The sequence below is a fragment of the Fusarium mangiferae genome, assembly GCF_900044065.1.
Source record: "Fusarium mangiferae strain MRC7560 genome assembly, contig: FMAN_scaffold011, whole genome shotgun sequence".
Taxonomy (NCBI): Eukaryota; Fungi; Ascomycota; class Sordariomycetes; order Hypocreales; family Nectriaceae; genus Fusarium; species Fusarium mangiferae.
The window spans coordinates 1,300,931-1,322,045 of record NW_024573931.1 but is presented as its reverse complement, the minus strand read 5'-3'; the positions used below and the strand labels follow the sequence as shown (position 1 = coordinate 1,322,045).

At 50.2% G+C, this 21,115-nt stretch overlaps 6 protein-coding genes across 6 annotated transcripts; 2 read left to right on the top strand and 4 right to left on the bottom strand.

The window, feature by feature from the left end:
- Positions 1 to 964: 964 nt before the first annotated feature.
- On the bottom strand, positions 965 to 6,213 carry FMAN_10262 (uncharacterized protein; the record flags this gene model as incomplete). The annotated part of the gene is made up of 6 exons (XM_041820917.1): positions 965 to 1,290; positions 1,637 to 1,705; positions 1,812 to 2,797; positions 2,849 to 2,952; positions 3,004 to 5,841; positions 5,905 to 6,213. 6 exons carry the CDS (start codon positions 6,211 to 6,213, stop codon positions 965 to 967), a joined length of 4,632 nt encoding a protein of 1,543 aa, XP_041686750.1.
- Positions 6,214 to 7,011: 798 nt separating this feature from the next.
- Positions 7,012 to 8,009, bottom strand: FMAN_10261 (uncharacterized protein; the record flags this gene model as incomplete). Its single annotated transcript, XM_041820916.1, has 3 exons — positions 7,012 to 7,306; positions 7,360 to 7,607; positions 7,659 to 8,009. 3 exons carry the CDS (start codon positions 8,007 to 8,009, stop codon positions 7,012 to 7,014), a joined length of 894 nt encoding a protein of 297 aa, XP_041686749.1.
- Positions 8,010 to 8,759: 750 nt separating this feature from the next.
- Positions 8,760 to 11,992, top strand: FMAN_10260 (uncharacterized protein; the record flags this gene model as incomplete). The annotated part of the gene is made up of 2 exons (XM_041820915.1): positions 8,760 to 8,807; positions 8,855 to 11,992. 2 exons carry the CDS (start codon positions 8,760 to 8,762, stop codon positions 11,990 to 11,992), a joined length of 3,186 nt encoding a protein of 1,061 aa, XP_041686748.1.
- A 2,456-nt stretch (positions 11,993 to 14,448) lies between these two features.
- Positions 14,449 to 16,110, top strand: FMAN_10259 (putative GAP1-General amino acid permease; the record flags this gene model as incomplete). Its single annotated transcript, XM_041820914.1, has 2 exons — positions 14,449 to 14,590; positions 14,642 to 16,110. 2 exons carry the CDS (start codon positions 14,449 to 14,451, stop codon positions 16,108 to 16,110), a joined length of 1,611 nt encoding a protein of 536 aa, XP_041686747.1.
- Positions 16,111 to 16,672: 562 nt separating this feature from the next.
- Positions 16,673 to 18,281, bottom strand: FMAN_16191 (uncharacterized protein; the record flags this gene model as incomplete). The annotated part of the gene is made up of 3 exons (XM_041820913.1): positions 16,673 to 17,415; positions 17,467 to 18,037; positions 18,090 to 18,281. The coding sequence occupies 3 exons, from the start codon at positions 18,279 to 18,281 to the stop codon at positions 16,673 to 16,675; spliced, it is 1,506 nt and encodes a 501-aa protein (XP_041686746.1).
- Positions 18,282 to 18,963: 682 nt separating this feature from the next.
- FMAN_10258 (related to NPY1-NADH pyrophosphatase I of the Nudix family of hydrolases, has a peroxisomal targetin) lies at positions 18,964 to 20,260 on the bottom strand (the record flags this gene model as incomplete). Its single annotated transcript, XM_041820912.1, has 2 exons — positions 18,964 to 19,652; positions 19,699 to 20,260. The coding sequence occupies 2 exons, from the start codon at positions 20,258 to 20,260 to the stop codon at positions 18,964 to 18,966; spliced, it is 1,251 nt and encodes a 416-aa protein (XP_041686745.1).
- Between the last annotated feature and the right edge of the window lie 855 nt (positions 20,261 to 21,115).

The following is a 21,115-nucleotide window of genomic DNA, read 5'->3' as shown; positions in this document are numbered from 1 at the left end:
ATCTGTGCATTCCAAATTGACCCTCGTTGCCCCTCAGCTCGACAGAAAATTTCATTTGCTGCTTGACGATGACATATATTGCCACTACCGCGTCTGCGCGTCCACAGCAGATTCATTAGTTGGATTAAACAAAGTGCCTTTGGCTTGGCGCGCAACGGAACTTGCAGCGCTAGGTCCAAGGCATCACAGACTATGTTCCGACAGCGAGGTTCTTTGGTGCCGGAGAGACGGCTCCGGAGCCTTATCTTGAAGCTTAGAGGTCAACATGAGTGACATTGGCTGGCGAAGCCTTCAAGCCGACAGACTATTAAGTCAATTGCAGTTTAGGATCCCTCCCTCACTGATCCTGCTGCTCTTTTCTTCGCACTGACGCTTGACCATCTCGAGAAAGAACTTCGCTCGGCGGTGTTGCCGGTATTACATAGCTATTACCGTCTTTTTCGCCAACATAATTCTCCGTGTCGCACGCACTGTTCGGTTGGCATGTGCTATTTTCCGGGCAGCATGCATAACTACGGTATGTATGTACATACTATGGCTACCCCAGCATGTAACGTGTCAAGTCTCCCTGGTCACTTCGATGCTTCATCAGATTTGTCAGTGGGCACCTTCTAGGGTACCCCCCCTGCTACCTCAACACCACCACATCCGCTCTTGTCCCTTGTCGCCGGGGATAAGCCAGCAAGAGGCCAAGAGCTACAGTGCACGGTCGCTTCGCGAGTCCTCCACCGTCAGTGTAGGCTTCTGTATGTCTTTCGCGAGTGGCTCGCAAGATATCCTGTTCATCGTCACGGAGAATCTGTGCCTCTTGGCCACTCGATGCAATGGACGAGCGAGTGCATGCAGCGTTGCTTGGTTTGGTTTGGTTTGCTTCGTGATGCATGCAAAAATCCCTCCTCTTTTATTTTGCTGTTCCTCTATGTACAATTTCAATTATGACAGGTACAATGCTAGGTGTGTCTGTCTATTCAACTTCCAGCCCAGCCTGCTTCATAAGCCCGTAGAATACACCTTGCTTCTTGAAAAGCTCGGCCGGACTATCAAACTCGACCACCTCACCCTTGTCGAGCACCACCACACGATCGCTGTCCAGGATGGTGTTGAGACGATGGGCGACGGTAATAATGGTGCGGTTAGCGAATAAGGGTGATCGGAGAGTGCTCTGCAGCATGGCATCGGTCTCAACATCGACTGCAGCTGTTGCCTCGTCCAATACCAGGATATTGGACGGAGTGAGCATTGCACGAGCGAGCGAGACGAGTTGCCTCTGACCCTGGGAGAGATTGGAGCCTGCAAGACAACATATTAGCAGCTGAACAAACATGCATGTGAAAGTCGGTTGTGGTGTGAATAAGCCTGATATCTCAGGGCCCAGATTGTTGGTGCTGCCTGCTCCTGAAAGGGCAGACCACGGGACTTCGTCCTCATGCGAGGCGAGCAACCAAGCACATCTGATGTCTTTGAAATGGCTGCAGAAAAGAGACTGCTCATTATCGTCGGCAAGGGCCAGATGTTAAGCCACACCACATCAGACGAAGCCATGGATGCTGAACCAGATGCTCGGGTGACCGGTGAGGGAAATCGCAGACCGGTCAAGAAATGCCGACAGAAAGCGCATTGCCGTGCGTGAACTTACCTCCTTCGTTAATCTTGGCCTCCAACCCACCATCCATGCTCGAAACGTGGTCCTTCAATCGTGCGTGCTCTATAGGGAAATACGTCAGCAAATGTTACACAGCGTGCTGACAAAACATTCGCTTGTCTAAGCCGTGCATGGGTGTAGTAGGGTTGCAATGTCGGCGTTTACTTACCCAACACACTCCAAAGCTCAGTGTCATCATGGACATGGCCAGGATCGAGGTTATCCCGAACAGTGCCTTCAAAGAGCGCTGCATCTTGAGGAATAATGGCTAGCCTTCGGCGCAGATCGAGTAACCCAATGGAAGACGTGTCAATATTATCAATACCAATATGGCCCGTTACGGGTTCGATGAGTCGGAACAAGGCGAGGGTCAGGGATGACTTCCCTGCACCTGTGCGACCCACGACACCGATCTTCTCATGCGACTTGATGTCAAGGCTGATGTTCTTGAGCACCAGGTCCAGACCCTCACGGTAACGGGTGCTGTAGTTGACGAAATCAACCTCGCCCCTAGCAGGCCACGAGACAGGCGGTCTGTTCTTGGCGATGATCTCGGGTGCCTCACTTGGTAGGGCTGCATATTCGAGGACACGCTCTACTGACACAATGTTGGTCTCGACTTCGACGGTCTGACGAACGATCCAGTTGAGGGAAGTCGTAATCTGCAGAGCATATGACATGGCAAGGCCGACAATACCAGATTGGATGGGCTTGTTGCCAGTGACGGCGATGATGGCAAAGCCAGCGGCAGCCAGAATGACCACAGCACCAATGAACTCGAGGCGAACAGCCAGCCAGCGATTGGCGCTGATTGAAGGGAAGTAAGCACGGAGATTAGCATCCACACGCCATTCATTCTCGAGCTCGAATCGCTGCTGCTGTCGGAACGCCCGAATGGTTGAAATACCACCCAGTGACTCCTGGAAATGTGCATAGATGGGGCTACGGCTCACACTGTCGAGTCGCTTGAGCTCGCGAGATGTTCGGAGGTAATATCTCTGGATGTAGTAGTAAGTCAGGGCTAGCGGGATGATCAATGCAACGAATGGTGGCGTGGCGAATGAGATGACGACCAAGGTGAAGCCTGACTTGGCCGCGTTCACAAATAGCATGTTGAAAGTTCTGGCCAAAACCTCATCAACACGATAAATATCACTGTCAAATGGATTAGCATCGACCTTTGATCTTCCCCAAGTATATACTGACCTCGAGAAACGGTTCAGGATACGACCAGCGGGCGTTGTATCAAAGAAAGACATGGGGGAGCGGAAGATAGCGTTGGCCATGCGCTCATGAAGCTTCCTCGATGCCTGTTGCTACGTCAGTTTTTATACTCGACATGATCATGGAAAATCACCAACCTCAATGGAACAGAAGATCCAGAGCACAAGAGTCTGAATAACAGTGAGAGCGGACGCTCCGATACCAAAAGCGAAGTAGATTCCGAGATACTTGCCGACGTTAGCGTTCGACTGCTTTTCTTGGTTTTCTCTGGACCACTTCTCAAGCCAGAAATTACCACCGATTCCGGCAGTCTGTGCAGCAAGAAGCATGAGGAGATATAGAGCAACGGCATAAAGGTTGTTCATCTTGGCGTATTCGCCATAGACAGACCACTTGACCTTGCCTTGCTCTAAGTGCTCCTTGGCTTGCTTGGTCTTGGACGAACCACCGATTTCCTCGTCTGTCAGCTTGCCTCGTGGACCTCTGAAGCTTGCAGTGCTGGCGCGGCGCAGGGTTGCCATGCTGCTTGAGCGAGGCTTGGCCCCAGCACCAGTCTTGATGGGAGCCATCTCGGGGACTTGTTCCTGTGCCTCCTCAAGCTCTTCCTTGGCCTGGCCGGAGTCTGTCTCGATGATTGTAGCAGCCTTGCTGCTTGAAGCACTGGAGCTAGGTTCACTGGTGGCATTGCCAGACTCGTGTCCGGCTGTCTTGAGAAGTTCAGCAACGAGTCCCTTCTGAGCAACCAATTCCTTGTACGTTCCTCGCTCGATGATTTGGCCATCCTTGAGAAGAGACACGTAGCTGGCCTGGCGAAGGACAGCAATGGCGTTAGTTGCAAGAATGCGAGTCTTTGAAGCTAGCAGACCACGGGTTCCGAGTACATTGTCGATAATGTGACGGCCAACATGGGAGTCAACAGCAGAAAGAACGTCATCAAGTAGGTAGATATCCGCACGAGCATAGACAGCACGAGCCAGTGATACACGTGCTTTTTGACCACCACTCAGGGAGATACCACGTTCGCCAACAACAGTTTCGTCTCCATCTGGAAGCTGAGCAAAATCGTCCAAAAGAGCACACGCCTGGACAGTCTTCTCGTAAAACTCAGCATCATATTTATACCCAAAGATGATGTTCTCCTTGACTGTAGCATTGAGAATCCAGGTTTGCTGCGACGCGTAGGCAACAGTTCCTCGTACTTCGACGTTACCCTTAACCTTCCACATATCACCGAGAATGCTTTGAAGGAATGACGACTTGCCAGCACCAACGCGACCAACGACACAGGAGAGTTCTCCCTTGTAAGCGGTATAATCAATATCAACGAGAGTGGGCTTGTTCTCGTGACGGCTCCAAGAGAATGTACCATCACGTATGATTATGCTCTCTTCACCAAGTTGCTCAGGGGCAGGCTTAATAGTGATAGCGTCGGGCTGAAGCTCTTCAGCAGTAAGGAAGCTGGTGAGACGTCCGATGGCGACAGAGGCTTCGACGATGGAGGTGATGACCATAGGAAGAATGGCAAGAGGGAAGGTCAACAGGTTGAACAGGGCCAATGCAGGGAAGACGATATCACTGGTGAGGGGCTTATCCTGGGTCAGAACAAAGACGGTGAAGGTCGAACATGACACGAAGAAAGGCGCAGTAGTCCAAGTGAAGTTGGCAAAGGCCTGAGTGGCACCGATCTTTCGCAAGTTCTTCAGTTCCTTTTCGTTTCGGACGAAATTGAGTTTGTTCATAAAGGCTGAGCCCCAAGCATACAGCTTGATGCTCTTCATATTGTTGATGATCTCGTTGATCAAGCGACTTCTGGCGTCCTTATTCTTCATCTGCTCCTTTTGCATGTTTTTCATAATGCGAGCGACAAATCCTTGAATTGGCATCATAATGATCATGACCGCGACGCCCGCCATCATAGACCAGCCTAGCAGATTATAGAGGGAAACCATGCAGATAATAATCTGGAATGGCGCAGACCAAATTTGCTGAGCGAACTGGGTAAGATCCTGCAGACGTTGGCCATCAACCGCCATGTAGTTGACAATGTCACCGGTACTCTTTGAAGCCCTGCCTTCGCTTGACAGGCGTAGGGACTTGCGATAGATGGCTGAAGACAGACCACCCTTGATACGCATTCCCGTCACAAAGGCAAGCTGGAAGTACTGATGAACCATGGTGGTTTGCAGGACCGCGCAAGCGAACATAGCCAGGGCGATAGCGGCGCCCTTGATAATAGGCTGAGGAGTATTGTCTTCCTCGTACGACTTCACAAATGAGATGAGAAGCCGAAGTAACTGGGGCTGAATGTACTGGGCGACATCATTTGCAACCTTGAAGATAGCAGCAACACAATAAGGACCGCCATATGCCTTGAACAAAACTCTCCACAGCGAAGGGCTCTTATGGTGTTCCAACTCGTATTGCCAAGCTTGGTCAAAGCGAGATCCAGTGTTCTTGGTCTGATCATCCTTGGCAAGAGCCCAGAGATCCTCTTCGGTCAAATACACTTTGTAACCATATTGCATCATTGGTGTCATCCAGGAGAAGGCGAGCTGAGAAAATGCGTTGGCATATTCAACGGGACACTCTTCCTCTTCCTCGATGGCTTCATATCCACTTGGACGAGAAGTTCGGGGCCACAGCCACTCCACAAGGAACTCTACAAGAGACAGTCCAACTCCGACGCAGTAGATAACGAAGTACGGCAGGTTGGAGTCGTAAATTTGCTGCGAGATAAGAGATCGTAGCTTAACGCCGAAGGATATGAGGAGGAAGAGCCAGTAGAACAGGGCGACGCCGCTGGGATATCGAATACGCGAATGCTCGATCCATTGAATAGCGAAAACGACAAATAGTGACAGGATAGTCAAGAAGGTCGTCAAGACTCGGAAATCGCCATACCAGATATGGGGCATGTAGACGATTTGAACGACAAGCTGAGCAATGACGTCGACAATGATGACGGCGAGGAGGGACTGAGACAACAAATCAGCTCGATTGAACAGAACATTAGCAGAGAATGGTGCAGAAGAGTTTACCTGCTTGATGTAGAAGTGCGCATTCTTGGTCTGTCCCTCCTGTTTCTGCTTCTTGGCGAGCAGCCACCAGACGGCGAGCGATCCAAACAGAAGGCCAAAAACAGAGACAGCAGAGATCCAGACGTCGATAAAACAAGGTGTAAAATCATAGCGATGAGGACTTAGGGGCCCCCATCCTTCCGAATTCCCACACAGAGGTTGCTTGAAGGGGCCGGTAGTGAGATAGTTCGCACCAAGCTCTCGCAGCGGGCGGAAGCCAGTGAACGAACCTGTCTCGAAGAGAACCTGTTGCTCGTTGTAGAGAGCCATTGTTGCAGTGGTTGCTTCTCAGGGAGTTCGAGGTATCGAAAAGGTTTCGCGCAACCGTCACTTCATGCTAGTGGGACGTGTCGGGTGTTTCGTAGGCGACAGAGGCGATGGCGCGTCCTTGGTGACGATGATGGTGACGGGATAAGATTTTGGAACCTTAGCTCGGGAAGCTCAATGTTAGTTAGTACTACTTAGACTAGGTACGTCAGAGCGAGTGCCGTGAACCGGAGCCAGGATCGGAAACGGCTCGGGAGACAAGACAAAGACAGAGACAGTCTCAGAACAGACAAAACAAGCCCAAACCCGAATCCGGTCACCTCAGGCGAGAGAGAGTTGAAGGATTGAAAGAAGAGGTTGAAAAGGGAAAAAAAGGTTCTGAACTTCTGGGCGACTTCCGACAGGCAGAATCTTGTCGAATTGACAGGCCCTTGTCGTGGTTGGTAAGCTGGTCCCCAGAATTTTGCTGCAAACCCAGCATACGCGAACACCCAGACATGCACTAACAATGCGATCCTGGGCACTAGAACAGGCTCGAGCTGCTCAGTGGGGTTGCTTACTGATGGCAAATGGAGATAGGTCTACGGAGTTTAGGTGAGATCACTTCCCAGCCAATATCGTCTACCCTGGAGCTCGGAGTTTAATTGTCATTTCGGTTGTTTGTGCGACTAATAGCTATACTTGATGCTTTCTGTGTATCGTGTTCATAGATCCTCAGCACGCTAACTGCTTGTTCAAGTCGTAGTCCTCAATATGTTCTCTCTAATTAGCGTGGCTGCCAACACGTCTTGACAAGCAATCTCAATCCGCACGAGAAGTGACTTCGGTTTTCAACCATTCGACTAGCGTCTTGGAGAGCCACTCCTGCGCTTGGGGTTGATCAACGGTATGGCTTGCGCCAGGAATCAGCCCCGATAACCTACTGACAACCGGGTTCAACGCTTTATATCTGTTGTTGCTCGCAGCCTGGTCGATGCGCTCTGGTACGAACTCGTCCTCACCAGAATGAAGAACCAGCACTGGCTTATTGAACCGAGCCCAGTTCCTTTCAACGACATCGTCGGGTAGGTCTGATGAGAAGTAATCATCGTCGCCGCTGTTCATCAGTTAGCTCATATCGTCCTGATAGCTGGATGCTGTTGAACGCACCCTTTGCTCGCCAGAGACTGGAACCGATACGCCGAAATGGGCGCTCCCAGAACAGCAGGAATCATGTCAAAAGGCATACAATCACCACCTTTGCCCTCGGAAATCATCTTTGCGGCGAGATCAAGACTCGGCTGAGGATCCGGGAAGATCAAATCCAGTGTCTCACGATCCGATACCGGACCTTGCATAACGAAGCCATCGACAGGTTCGTTGTTGTGCTTGGCATAGTTGGCATACTCGATGCAGTCCTGCAATTGGTCAGAAGAGCTATGAACCGTGGCGGTAAAGGGATATTTTACCTGGCAGCCAGTTGAGGAACCAAATAGGACGATCTTTTCCTTGCCAATTCCTCGTAGATACTTGACCAAAGCAGAAATGTCTTCAACATCGTTGGAGAGGCTCGAAGTGCCAAACCCCGAGAAAGAGCTCCTCATGCGGAATTCGATAACGGAGAAACCCAGCTCCTTTGTTTCCTCCAGACGCTGGGCTAGAAGCCGGGTATAAGGAATAGTGTGAGGTCCATCTGTAAGCCCACCGATGAAGACAATGGCATTAGGAGCTGAAGTGAGACCAATTTCATAGGCGGCCGAGCTTCGACACTTGGACTCAAAGGGGTGAACAGTGACTTGGAAAGGGCCTGAAGGGGACATTTTGGCAGCTAATGCAGAGAATTGTTGCAATGATAGAAGATGTCGTGATATTTCTTCCTCAGAAGAAGAGAGGGGAGCTTTACTGGAGGACTGATGAGGTATATATAAGCTTATTTCCTTGGCTCTCACTAGGATCATAACATTGCACACTTACTCGGAGATCACTCAGAAGTCTTAGGTCAAAAGAGAATCTGCTGTGATTTGTTGTTTAGTATAAGCTTTGTGATGGCTGTTGCAGGCATCAAATTCCTGAGAAGTAGATAGTGGGTGGGCGTACCCCACAGTGTGAGAGTTGCATCAAATAGACTCATCAGGACCTATAGAAGTGACTGATTACGAGGTAGAGTACAAGGAGCGCGAGAATCTGCTAAGAAACGAGATGTCATATACGCTGCTAGTATACAGTAACAGCGACTGAGATGTTAGGAAATACAAGGTTTCTCCTTAATTCTCGCGATTGCTTTCACTGTGCCAGGGCTGCGTTCTTACACGGTCTCATTTAGCGAAACCACTCTTTACTAGCAATGGACCCCTCCATACTCCAATTTTGTCCTTCTAATAAAACCACCAAACCAAGATCTCTCCATCGCTTTACATTTCTAGTGGCCATAAGTTATCCATTCATCTTAACCAGACCTGTATGCAGTATCCTACTACCTCACGTACTCGCGTTCGTGTTCGTTAAATTCTTGGCTCGCCTGTGGAGAACATGCATGAATAAACAAGCAGAAGCTCTTTGCTTCATCAACCATGGAATCAACAGCCAGTAGCAAGGAGAGGACCGAGTTCTTCCAAAGGGTAAGTCATCATTATCAAGCCCCAAAGAAAATACTGACTTAAATTAGCTTAAACCATGTTGCGTTAGGATAAGTCAGTTGGCGATCCGTGAGGCCGATGGACCAGCTTCCTCTCGAGAGCTTGGTGAGCAGACAGGTCGACTTTTGGAACTCCTCAATGAACAGATCAGCCGGAACCCGCTAGTACTGGATGAGAAGTTATCTGAATATGTCTTCTTCCCTCTCCATCACATCTTTCGCCAGATGGATCAATATCCCATGCCCTTGATCGAGAACTGCATCAAGACGCTTACAATTCTCATTGCGCATGGCTGGAAGACAAAGCTTTCTGCGGAGCTTGTGCGACAGATTCTAAGTCTTCTGACTTTCATTGTTGATGGAACACCTGGCTCAGCCCCAGCACGCCCTGTCGCTGAGGAGACAGTGCTGGAAGCTTTCCGTGGGCTGACAGCGCTCTTCAACACAGCTGGTTTATCGGCCGCAGCTTCATCTGGGTTTTCGGAGACAGAGTCAATACCGGCTCTTGGGCACGGCGTAACTGTCATGTTGAATGGAGTGGTAGACGGTGCAACGCCTCAGATTCAACAGGAAGCACTGCGTGCCCTGCAAGCTGTGTACCATACTGTTAAAGAGCCTGCTGCGTTGGCTAGTTTCCTGCCTGGCACCGTTTCCCTACTCGCCAAAGTCACATCATCACCTAACCGTTACAAGAGCACTGTTCTTGCCAAATGTCTCGAAACAGTGAGTCTGGTACTGACAAGTGTATTGGCCGATCTACGGACGCGGTCTATCTCGACAAAAACCGGAACTGATCAAGATGGGGCCGAGGATAACAAACTTCTATCTCCTGCTTGGCTCAAGGCAAGCATTATGCAAGTCAAGAAAGCCCTCTCAACTATTATGAAACTGCGTTCTCACGAATCTGCTGAGGTGAGGAATGCCCTCAGCAAGCTTTGTGTGACCATTCTGGATGAATGCCATAACACGTTGTTCAACTGTGCAAACATACTTGTTGAGACAGCCATGATACTTGGGGAGACCGAGAATAAGATGTCCTTGACACAGACTAGTTTACAAGATCTTGTCAACATCTATCCTGAACTCGGTGAAATCGTCAAAACGGCGACATATAACTGGATGTCTAGTCTTTCACGGCTGATGCAATCAGCGGATGAAGATGTGAAGCGAGACGCAATACGAAATGTCTTGAAGGGTTTTGAGCTCATCAGAGACTTACAGATACAATCATCGACGCTGGACGAATCTATGTCTATTATGCTCCGAGATAGTGTTATATCTCTAATACAAGCATCAAGAACCACGGAAACTAACGAGAACATGGACGTTCGACTGATAGACAGTGGGGAAGTATCGGCAGAGCAAAAGGATATCCAATACCAGCCCGTCTTGCTGCCCTCCGAATCGCAGAAGAATATCCGCCATGAGATGGCATCACTCATTGACTTTCTTGGGTCATCGTCTCAGCAAGCAAGATTTGCTGGTGCTATGTTGGAGCAGGTCCAGGACTCTGATAATTCAGGCAGCCAAGTCGCTACTTTTTGGCTTTGCTTTGAACTTATCAAAGCGAGCCATAGATCATCTGCCGAGGCAGAGATGTTCTTGAACTTGTCATCAGTAACCGATACTTCCCAGGATATCGACACCATATTTAATGAGCTTTACACAACATCGGTGCAGATTCTCGACCGACACACAGATGTAGAATCTGTCGACTGGCGGCTAGAAGCTCTAGCCCTAGAAGCAACTGCCTACACAGCACAGCGAGCCGGAGAGTCATTTCGCCCCGAACTGATTGATGTTTTGTTTCCCATCGCAACGTTCTTAGGCTCCAACAACCCCAATTTGCAAAAGCATGCTATTGTCACATTGAACAGTATAGCAGCCTCATGCGGATATGCCAACGTTTCAGAGCTTATCATCCAAAATGTGGACTACATGCTGAACTCGGTTTCGTTGAGGTTGAACAGCCTGGACATATCGCCTGCCTCGATCAACGTTTTGACCATGATGGTCCGACTTGCAGGCCCCCGACTAGTTCCCTACCTAGACGATGTTATCGACTCTATCTTCGGGGCTTTAGATAACTTCCACGGGTATCCAGTATTTGTCGAGAATCTGTTTGTCGTGCTCAAGGAGGTTGTGAATCAGGGCGTTCGCTCGGATATGTTGTTGCTGGAACATCAGGCGAGTTCAAAACCAAACCATCGAAAAGTTCACAAGAAAGAACCTGGGCTCTCCGAGCTCTTGGATACTTTGGAAAAACGAAGGCAGCGGGCAGCACTCGATGACACGGGAACAGAAGAAGTGAAACGCCACCCAAAGATTCCGTGGAAGGAGGAAAAGAACGAAAACGATAGCAACGAGGCAGCTGATCCTCCACCAGAACCAGAAAAACCACCAAACTCACCAACCTACCAGCTCCTTCTGAGAGTGGCAAACCTCACGCAGCATTACCTCACCTCCCCGACACCAACACTACGAAGATCCTTGCTTGAGCTACTGACAACAGCATCCACTGCGTTGGCTCCCGATGAAGATGCCTTTTTGCCCCTCGTTAACGCGATCTGGCCAGTAGTGATCGACAGGCTGCATGACCCAGAAGCTTATATCGTGGTCGAGGCATGCCGCGCGCTTGCTGGACTCTGCGTTGCTGCGGGGGACTTCCTTAGCTCTCGGTTCAAGACTGACTGGGCTGAATGGCTTCGAGATTGGTGCCGAAAGGTTAAGCAGCAAGCTTCCGCTTCACCGAGCTGGGTCAGACCCCGTGGGGAAGCTGGCACTACGTGGGGGAAGGAAAGCGACGATAGCCGAGTGTTGATACCCCTGAGACATGGTGATAGTCTAAGCGGCAGGCCTTTAACGCAAATAGTCGCACCATCTTCAGGTAGCTTAGGAAAATTTGCGTCACCAGCGAGAGTGTGGGAGGGTACGGTTGAGCTACTGACAGCTCTTGTATCTCATGTTCAGGTTGACGAAGAAATGTTTGATGACATTCTTGACCTGCTCTCGGGCGTTTTGGAACGAAACGTTGTAGTGCGGGAGGCATTGGAGGCTGTTAACGGGGACGCTGTATGGCTTTCGCGGTATGAGAGAGGGAATGTTGAATGGCTCCCAACACCGAAAATGGACGGAGCGGAGTTCACTACCATGGCAATCTCGAGGTAATACATTACGAGATAGACAGAACAAACCAACCAATATCGACTTCTCAATCATACCATAGTGGGCATTGAAATGGCCAGCGCCGGCACAAGAACTCAGCTAGTGGTACGACTCGTTTCCTGGGGTTAGCATGGATGCTAGGAGCGCCACCGGGCAAACCGTTCCTTGACGATGATGGAAGGCAGCAATTGCCATTTGAGGACAACAGATGTTATGTGATGGCTTCACGTGGAATTTCCACACGAGGGCAGCCTGTGATACTCAAAGCTTACCCCTGCCAAACATGCTGTGGGGAAGTGAGAGGTCTAGATTCTGCTGACGGTTCCGCAGTGGAAACATTGAGCTTTTTCTCCGCATCTTATGTGTCAACACCTTCTTGAACAAGTTAGGTGTCAGAGGCTAATAATTGGAGTCGTTAGTGTTATGGATCTCCCCGAGCGAACCAGGGAGACTGAGATTACCCTCGAACCTCGCTCGACTCTACCCCAGAAACAGGATCAAGATGCTGCGGAAACGATTTCGTAATGGAATCAACACGTTGAGTGTCTAGACTCGAGAGCCTGGAGAATCCCCAGATTATGAGTCTGGATCTGGGGAGGCCTCGTGGCGGCCATTGCATCGTATCCATTTTCCCCAGAAAGCCAAGAAGACATAACGTAACGAGACTCTTGAGCAAGTTGAGCCTCATTGCTAGTTTGGCTTGAAATGACCTTTTTTTCATGAGGGGAAATTCCAGCGTGAGGAGATTTTTCAAGCCACGATTGATATGGGCGGTCCAATCAAGGAGATACCGATGGTATGAGGGAGAAAAACTCGATAAGGCCAGCTAAGAGATAGCGTTTTCCCCTGGCTGGCGGTCAGCAGCTGAGAGCCAGCGGGAGAGGGGAAGGAGTCTCCAAATTGCTAGTTGGCCCTAGGGCTGTTGGGACATGGGTACAGTTCCAGATTCACTGATACCACCGAAGCTGGGGGCCGTTCATGGCCAATCAGGGACATGTCAACTGCAAGAGGAGGGTAGTCTGGAAACTTCTAGCTTGAGGACTAGCTCGAGCTTTGCCACCCTCCTCATTCGAGACATGACCGCGCGAGGGTGCCCTGGAGCATGTGGGGGAGAACCAAAGCAAGCCAAGGCCTTGTCCAAGTTTTGCTTTGCTTTGCCCTCTGCTGCTGAAGACTCCAATGTGCTTGGCGATCTATTGGCATCGCATCGCCAAGTTCTGCAGCAGACCAGCCCAAGTCTTGTCTGCAGATCTTAAGGTCTGGGCAACACTGGGCCCGACCCGAACATTTGGTTCACAACGACAACATGTGTCTTGTAATACGACATAAGTCATCAGTTGATTACTACCACCAGGGGACTTCCGAAGAAGGACAAGGGCCATTGGTGATGATGTCGACCTTCCGAAAAAAGCTGAAAGTGCTTACGGGGCCACTGAACAAGCGTTACGGACGTGGCGTTGAAATGGTCATTGACTCCGCGTTAGGAGCGCGTGTAATGGTAGTCGACTGCCCATGAAAGTCAACGGAAACTGCCGAGAGGTTGACTCGTAATAGGGCGTCGGCAAGGATACATCCATACATACGATGCAACACGACCCAATCTGAGTTAATTCCAAAGGATTGCAGCATGACAAGGATCTGACACATCTTGGGTAGTATTGGTGAATAACCTTATCCTGAGGGAGTGAAACGTAAGAAACAACTCAAATTGATTGATTGCTGACCATGCTGACTCGTCTATCAGATAGGCTATCTAGATTAATGTCAAACGACAGGCGAGTTAAGCGCCGTGTCAACCGTTGTCATGTCTTTACCAGCACGAGCCAAGCATAACCGGCCCGGTCAAGGTCGACACGATTCTCGGCTACGGAGCCCTCTCGCGCTCGCCGAGTGAAAGACAAGCAGAACCAAGACGGCAACGAGATAAGGGGGGGCAGGCCACTACTGCAGTGTGACTTTTAGGCTGCTGTGCTCCAAGCTCCAAGGTGGACATGAAAATCCTGTACCCACCATGATACTGTAGCTTGGAGTTGAAGAGCCAATGGCTTCGTGAGACTAATGATTAGCCTCGAAGATAAACTCTTTGGGGCAAAACAAGAAAGGCTAGACTGCCCGTTCTGCACACCATTTCCTTCAAGTTCAACCAACACGCTAACATTAAGACTAGCATTAGACTACCCCCCTTGACCCATCCTTGCCATCTCCAACTCCAACTCGCATCTGGCAGACCCCCAGCGCCACCAAATCTAGAACGGTATGGAGAGCAGTTCCATATTCTCGGTATATTGTGCAACATCGTCGATCAAAATGAGTACAAATATCGAGGCCCTCTCCCTCATTCTGGTAATTGAAGAACCAAGAGCATCACTCTCAACACTCACTCCTCTTTCTCTCACTCTCACTCTCACTCTCTCATACATTTCTCTCTCCTCCCACCACCACCACTACAGCTAGTAGCCATGGCTTCTACTCCTCCCACCGATTACGGCAAGGAGGCCGTTCTCGATGTCTCTGAGACACGAGATGTCGAGACTGGCGAGGTCAAGAACGGTGGTCTCAAGCAAGATCTCAAGAACCGACACATGCAGATGATTGCCATCGGTATGACTTCACTTCTCCACTGTTCCTCAAACTCATAACTAACGTGTCTAGGTGGCGCTATCGGTGCTGGTCTCTTCGTCGGTTCAGGTGGTGCCCTCCAGAAGGGTGGCCCTGCTGCTCTCCTCATCGGCTATCTCATCATCGGTATCATGCTTCTCTGCACATGCTTGGCCCTCGCTGAGATGGCTGTCCTCTACCCCGTCAACGGTGCCTTCTTCACATACATCGTCCGCTTCGTCGATCCTTCATGGGGCTTCGCCATGGGTTGGCAATACGCTCTCGCTTGGTTGACTGTCCTGCCTTTCGAACTCATCGCCGCGTCCATCACCATCAGATTCTGGAGAGAAGATATCAACATGGCTGTCTGGGTCTCTGTCTTCCTTGTTGTCCTCATGGGCATTCAGGTCTTCGGTGTCCGAGGGTACGGTGAAGTTGAGTTTGTTCTCTCCATCATCAAGATCTGCGCCTGTGTTGGTTTCATCATCCTCGGTATTGTCATCAACTGCGGTGGCGTTGGCGACCAGGGCTACATCGGTGTCAAGTACTGGCGCGATCCTGGTGCTTTCACCAGCTTCAAGGGTTTCTGCGCTGTCTTCGTCGTCGCTGCTTTCTCCTTCGGTGGTACTGAGATGGTCGGTCTGGCTGCTGCTGAGTCTGCCAACCCCCGCAAGTCTATTCCCATGGCTAGCAAGCAGGTCTTCTGGCGAATTGCCATCTTCTATATTCTTAACCTGTTCATCGTCGGTCTCATCCTCCCCGCCAACGACCCTCGCCTGATGGGTGCCAGCGGTGCCAACACCAAGGCCTCTCCCTTTGTTCTTGCTATCCAGGATGCCGGTATCAAGGTCCTCCCCAGCATCATGAACGCTGTCATCACTGTTGCTGTTCTCTCCGTTGCCAACTCCTGCACTTTCGGTTCTACCCGAACCATCCAGGCTATGGCTGAGCGCAACATGGCTCCTAACTTCTTCAAGTATATCGACTCCAAGGGCCGCCCTCTCTACTGTGTTATCCTCCAGATCGCCTTCGGTCTCCTTGCCTATATTGGCGCTGCTCCTCAGGGTATGGAGATTTTCGGCTGGCTCCTGGCCCTTACTGGTCTTGGCTTCCTCTTCGTCTGGGGCTCTATCTGCCTCGCTCACATCCGCATGCGTGCCGGCATGAAGGCTCAGGGCGTCAACCTCGGTCTCATTCCCTACAAGACCCCCTTCGGCGTTGCTGGATCTTACCTCGGTCTCGGTCTCAACATCCTCGCCCTCATCGCCTCTTTCTACACTGCTCTCTACCCTGCCTCCGGCGCCTCTCCCAACGCTGAGGCCTTCTTCAGCTCTTACCTCGCCTTCTTCTCTGTTACCCTTCTCTACCTCGGCTACAAGATCTGCACACGCAAGTGGCAGATGTTTGTCCGTCCCTCTGAGATGGATCTTGCCAGCGGCGCTGTCTGGTTGGAGGAGGAGGAGCCCAAGGAGCCCTTCGTCTGGGCTGACGCCCCCAAGAGGGTTCTCCGAAGCTTTTTCTAAGCATGCACGAATGATGGAGTTGATATGATTACGGATACCCACACTACTGGATGAGTGAAAGAATTGTACATATATATGACCATGTAATATTTTGAGTTTTATACCAGCAAGAAAAGCAAGGCGGTTAGCGTTCTTGAGCATTATCTGCACATATACAATACGCATGCAATCTCTTCAAACATTTGAACACAGTTACAGTGACGCACACAAAAGCTAAAGCGATCTACATTACTTACTTGCTCGGTGATTCAACAAAGCTCTATGTTTTCTGCAAGGGGGGTTTAAGTAAAGCAGTGACATAAGTTGTTCTCCAAACCAGACTTCAATTGTGTCCTAGACTGTCCGAGCAATAAACATGACAACATTAACTCTTGGCCAAAATTGTTCTCGCTCGACACATCAACAAGATGACTAGGTACTCTGCCATATGTTCTTGTCCCGACACATTGACGTCTCGCCGTTACATTGACTGAACTGGTCTCTTAACACTGCCCCATGCTCATTTGTATTCATGTCAGAGTTTCGTAGATTTACTCAAGAATGCCATACATAAATATCAATCTTATTCCTCATGGTTGTTGGTTGAGATCACGATGCTGATGTCCCGCGGAAGGTTCTCCTTCAGGATCAGCGCATCAGCTGCGTCGAGGATCGAGCAGAGCTTTGAACGTAGAAGTCGTTCCTGCGATGCTGACCCACGCTCGAGTCTTCCGATTGCTTCGGCCACATTTGTCATGATTTCATTGCGGTATGACAGATCGTCGTTGATGTCCAGCCGCTTCTGGTGACGATCTTTGGCTCGGACAAGATCAAGGTCGAGGGAAGACATGACAGCAATGTCCATCTTGGAAGCCATGTCAAGAAAAGCACCGTACAAAGAGTGCGTTCGAGGAACGACATAAGCAATATTATCGAAGAGACGCTGAAGAGCGCCAACAATAATGTTCTTGGTACCGTCAGCTTCCTGGTTGAGAAGACATTCGTTCCAAGGAGGTCCAAAAACTTGCTGGAACGACTGGCAACCAGGCTTCTCCAGGAGAGTCGTTCGAAGTTCCATCAGACTGGGGGTTGCTTCCTGAAGATAGTTCTGCAGAGAGTTTTGTATCTCACGGGCCTTGTCTGACAGTTGAACCAGCTTCTTTACAGCTGCAGTTGATTCTGAATCATTGACCTGTTGAGCCAGTTGAATGTAGTCGATTTCATCGGACACCAGGGATGCAAGAGTGGCACCGGTCTTGCCCATGAACTTGTAAACTGATAAGTCCGTGTCTGCGTCCTTGATGATTGGCAACCATGATTTCGCGACTTGGCTGCACTAGTACCATAGTCGGTTCTTCGCCTCCTCTGGAAGCACACGGATGATGGGCTCCGAGAGCCATGCCTTTACCTCTCGGATGAGAGCTGGATCGTTTTGCTTGTACTTTCGGTTTCCGAGTTTCTCAAGGATCTCCTTGCCTTCGCTCAATGCTTGACGGCGATGGATGATCTGCGGCGCGTCGACAGTCCCCTTCTTCAGACAAGGGGCACCCGGTGCTGACTTGATCCAGCCATTGAATCTCGCCATAGTAAGAAGCATCAGAGGGGTGATAGTGTCTCCGGGGATATTGGTTGTGACTGCAAACTTTCCGCGGGCGACCTTTCCAACTGTTGGAGACTTTGAACCTTCATCAGACTTTTTAACGAAGAACTGAGATTCACCAGTCTGAGGCCATACATCGATAGCAATACCAAGGTAAGCCCACACAGCACTCTCGGATACAGCGCTGGCGATGTGTTTGGTATTGCCGTTAGAGTTGATGACGACGTGCTTCAGGTTTAGAATGGCAGCAATAGCCACGGCGGTCGTTGCTGAGAGCATGTAAAAGTTGCTGCTCTTGGTGGTTCGGTTGGTATTGGAGAATTCTTTCAGGGGACTTGCGATCGGCTCCTAGGAATCATCAGTCTGTTGTTCCTTGCAAGAACTATACAGGTTGGCTTACCTGGCTCTGCCAGATAGCATAGTCAGTTGCCTCGACGACTTTGGTGTCCTCGATAGTCTTTAGGCAAGCCTTGAAGCATTCCATGTGATGATCGGGATCACGACCAGCGAGTCGAAAAACCTCACGAGTCACTTGCTCATGAATTCGCTGCGCTGTCCGCGCACTTAGCGGCTGCTGGGCCGCGTCAGGCATATCTAGATCGTGGAGGGCGGGGGAGGTTACGGAAGATATGAAGGGAAATAGGCAGAAGATATCTCCGACGACGGTCTAAGGTGACCAAGAATACTGAGAGGCAAGAAGAGATGGTCGAAGAAGATAGAGGGTGTTGAGGAGGGAGCGGTGTTATGAAGAGGCGAAGCAATGCGCGTCAAGAAGATGGATGGATGTTGAGCGCGCAGGAAGAATGATGAAATGATCAGTTATCTCAAGAAGCCAAAGACTTGCCTTGACAAGATAGAAAGCAAGTTCTGAGCAAGGATATGCTGTATTTCTTCTTCTGCTTCTGTGGTGAAGTGACGTGCAAGAGGGGAAGAAAGTATTGGATGAGAGCAGTGTGAAAGTAGGAGAAAGGTGAAGCTAGCAATGGAAGTTGAGGATGGAGTCTGCCGCTGTGTCAGAGCTAGAGCTAGAGCCAGAACACTACCTTAGGTACCAATTGTTCTCGGTCACCTCAGTGGCAGAACTCTTGACCAAACCACGGAAATGACCTGAACAGTTGACACTGGCAATTACTCTTCTTGGCCCATCATGTGAACATGCAATATATCTCACTAAATGATAAGCCGCCATTCAAATCGAGCACTAGTTGTCACCATAATCAACGCTTCTATGCTTCGTCTCCCCAACACTTGGTAGATAGTCTATCAATGCCTCATCACATCTTGGGGCCCACAGTCAAATATCCTTCAACAACAGCAGTAATCAACCGATTGGCAATGGCCTGAGGAGGAGGCAATCGCAAATCTCCCTCCTTGTACCCCTCGGGAGCAGGCTCCCCAAGGCTGCTCGTTCCATTCTTAAGAGCCTGGCGGGCTTCGTCCATGGAGAACCACTTGGCCACCTCCAACTCCTTGTCGTTCAGAGAGATCTTCTCGCCATCACCAGGCAGAGCCTGAGCAATAGCTCCAATCATCAAGCTGGAGGGATAAGGCCACGGCTGGCTCGAGTGAATAACAACGCGCCCAACACGAACACCGCTCTCCTCCCAAACCTCTCGCCGAACCGACTCCTCGATAGACTCACCAGGCTCAAGGAAACCGGCAAGCGTGCTGTACCAGTGAGGAGGCCAACGCTTCTGGCGGCCAAGAAGAATCTTGGTTCCATCTGCGGAAACAACAGCGGCAATCATCGTGGGATCCGTTCTAGGGAAACAGATGTTTGAGACGCCGTGACGGGTGGGACAGTCACCTCGAGGTTCACTGGAAGCTCCGCCTTTCTTATCGGCGGGAGGGCAGACGCGCTTATACCCAGCGTGAACTGAGAGGTTGGGCAGCCCGCAGCCGGCGCAGAAGGGACTTCGTGTATTCCAGTCGATGATAGACCTGGCTTGAGCGTAGAGAGCGGCTGCAAAGGTTAGTTGAAGATCAAACCGGTCTCAGGGACAACTCACCAGCCTCGGGCGACTGATTCATCGCTCGAGGGTTCTTATCCAAAGACAGTCCTTTCTTCTCCTGTTCCTCCAAGAACTGAGTGGCTTTCTCGGCGTGGTTTCCCTTGGGAGTGATGTCAATGGCGAAATAGGGGTGGCCCTGGATATCCCCGTGGTCGGAGGAAGGGATTGAATCCTTCTCGTTACCCTCCACTAGCATACCAACGAAAACAACCAGGGGTCTGGTCTCAGCAGAGTTGAAGCTCTGGATAGCTTCATCCTCAGTGAGAGCGAAATGGTCCGGTCCGATCAGAGGTTCGACATCCTTAAAAGTCAGATGAGCCGGGGTCTTTTTGTCAACAACCAGAGGGTTCAAGTCATGGAGTGCCAGATATCTAGCTGTAGAGCTGCTGAAGGCTTGTCGAAGGAAGCCAGTATCGGCACGCAGAAAAGAGTATCTGTTGATACGGCCACCGGCGTAGTAGTTGACAACCTCTTTTCCAAAACGGCGAGTCAACATTGAGTCGTCGGTTTGAAGAGCTGCAATCTCGGGCAGCCCTGGACCTGAAGTGGTTGTTGACATTGAGTGTTGTTGTGTTGAAGGTGATGGGACTTGATTTGTAATGCTCTTGATATGAGTGAGGTTGGAATGGTGGGGGTCAGAAATAGTCGACACTTGCTTGATGCTAGGTAGATTAATGGCCGAGATTTCTTGTGTTGGATTTATGATCACAATGTGAACTCTGGTGTTGATGTTGAGATTTGGTCATCAGTCACAAGGAGGAGGCTTTCTATGATCAACGTGAGGCAATGAGCGAGCAGTAACTAATAATCGGCTTCAAGTCCGAGGTCTCCGTTCTGTTTCCTGTTCATTCTGGGGCTAGCGGTGAGAAAGTCGCGGGCGATTTGCACAAATATTGCGGCGAATGCGGCCATGTACCCAGCGGGATGGAGTTTGGATGAGTCAGGGCTCGTCTTGATTGGCCTGCAGAGAGAGGATCTCATCAAGATTCATTGGGTCCATGGATATCATATTTTTGGTGTTTCGTCTGATACTTTATCAGATAGACGAAGCAACATCTGCGATCCACGATCTTGCATTCAGAACAGCCCCTGACTATACCAAACCACTTCAATTGGTTGTATTTTCATGGCGTTTTCATAGTTCAACTGGCATTGGCCGTTCGCGAATCCGAACTTGATCTACAGCTTAACTTTGTCGCTGTGCCGAGGTCGGACCCCGGAAGTATCCTAGCACCCAATACCTTGAGCCAAGCCAAGCAAGCTCAGTTCAGGGCATTCTAGCGCATCTCCCCCGCAATCCATTCCTAATCTTGTCTCTGGTACAGTGACGTCTTGTGCTGGGGGTGCACGGGACCATGCCTGGCCTCGCAATCTTTGACCAGGCAAAAAAGTCTGTCAATCTCATTCTTCATTC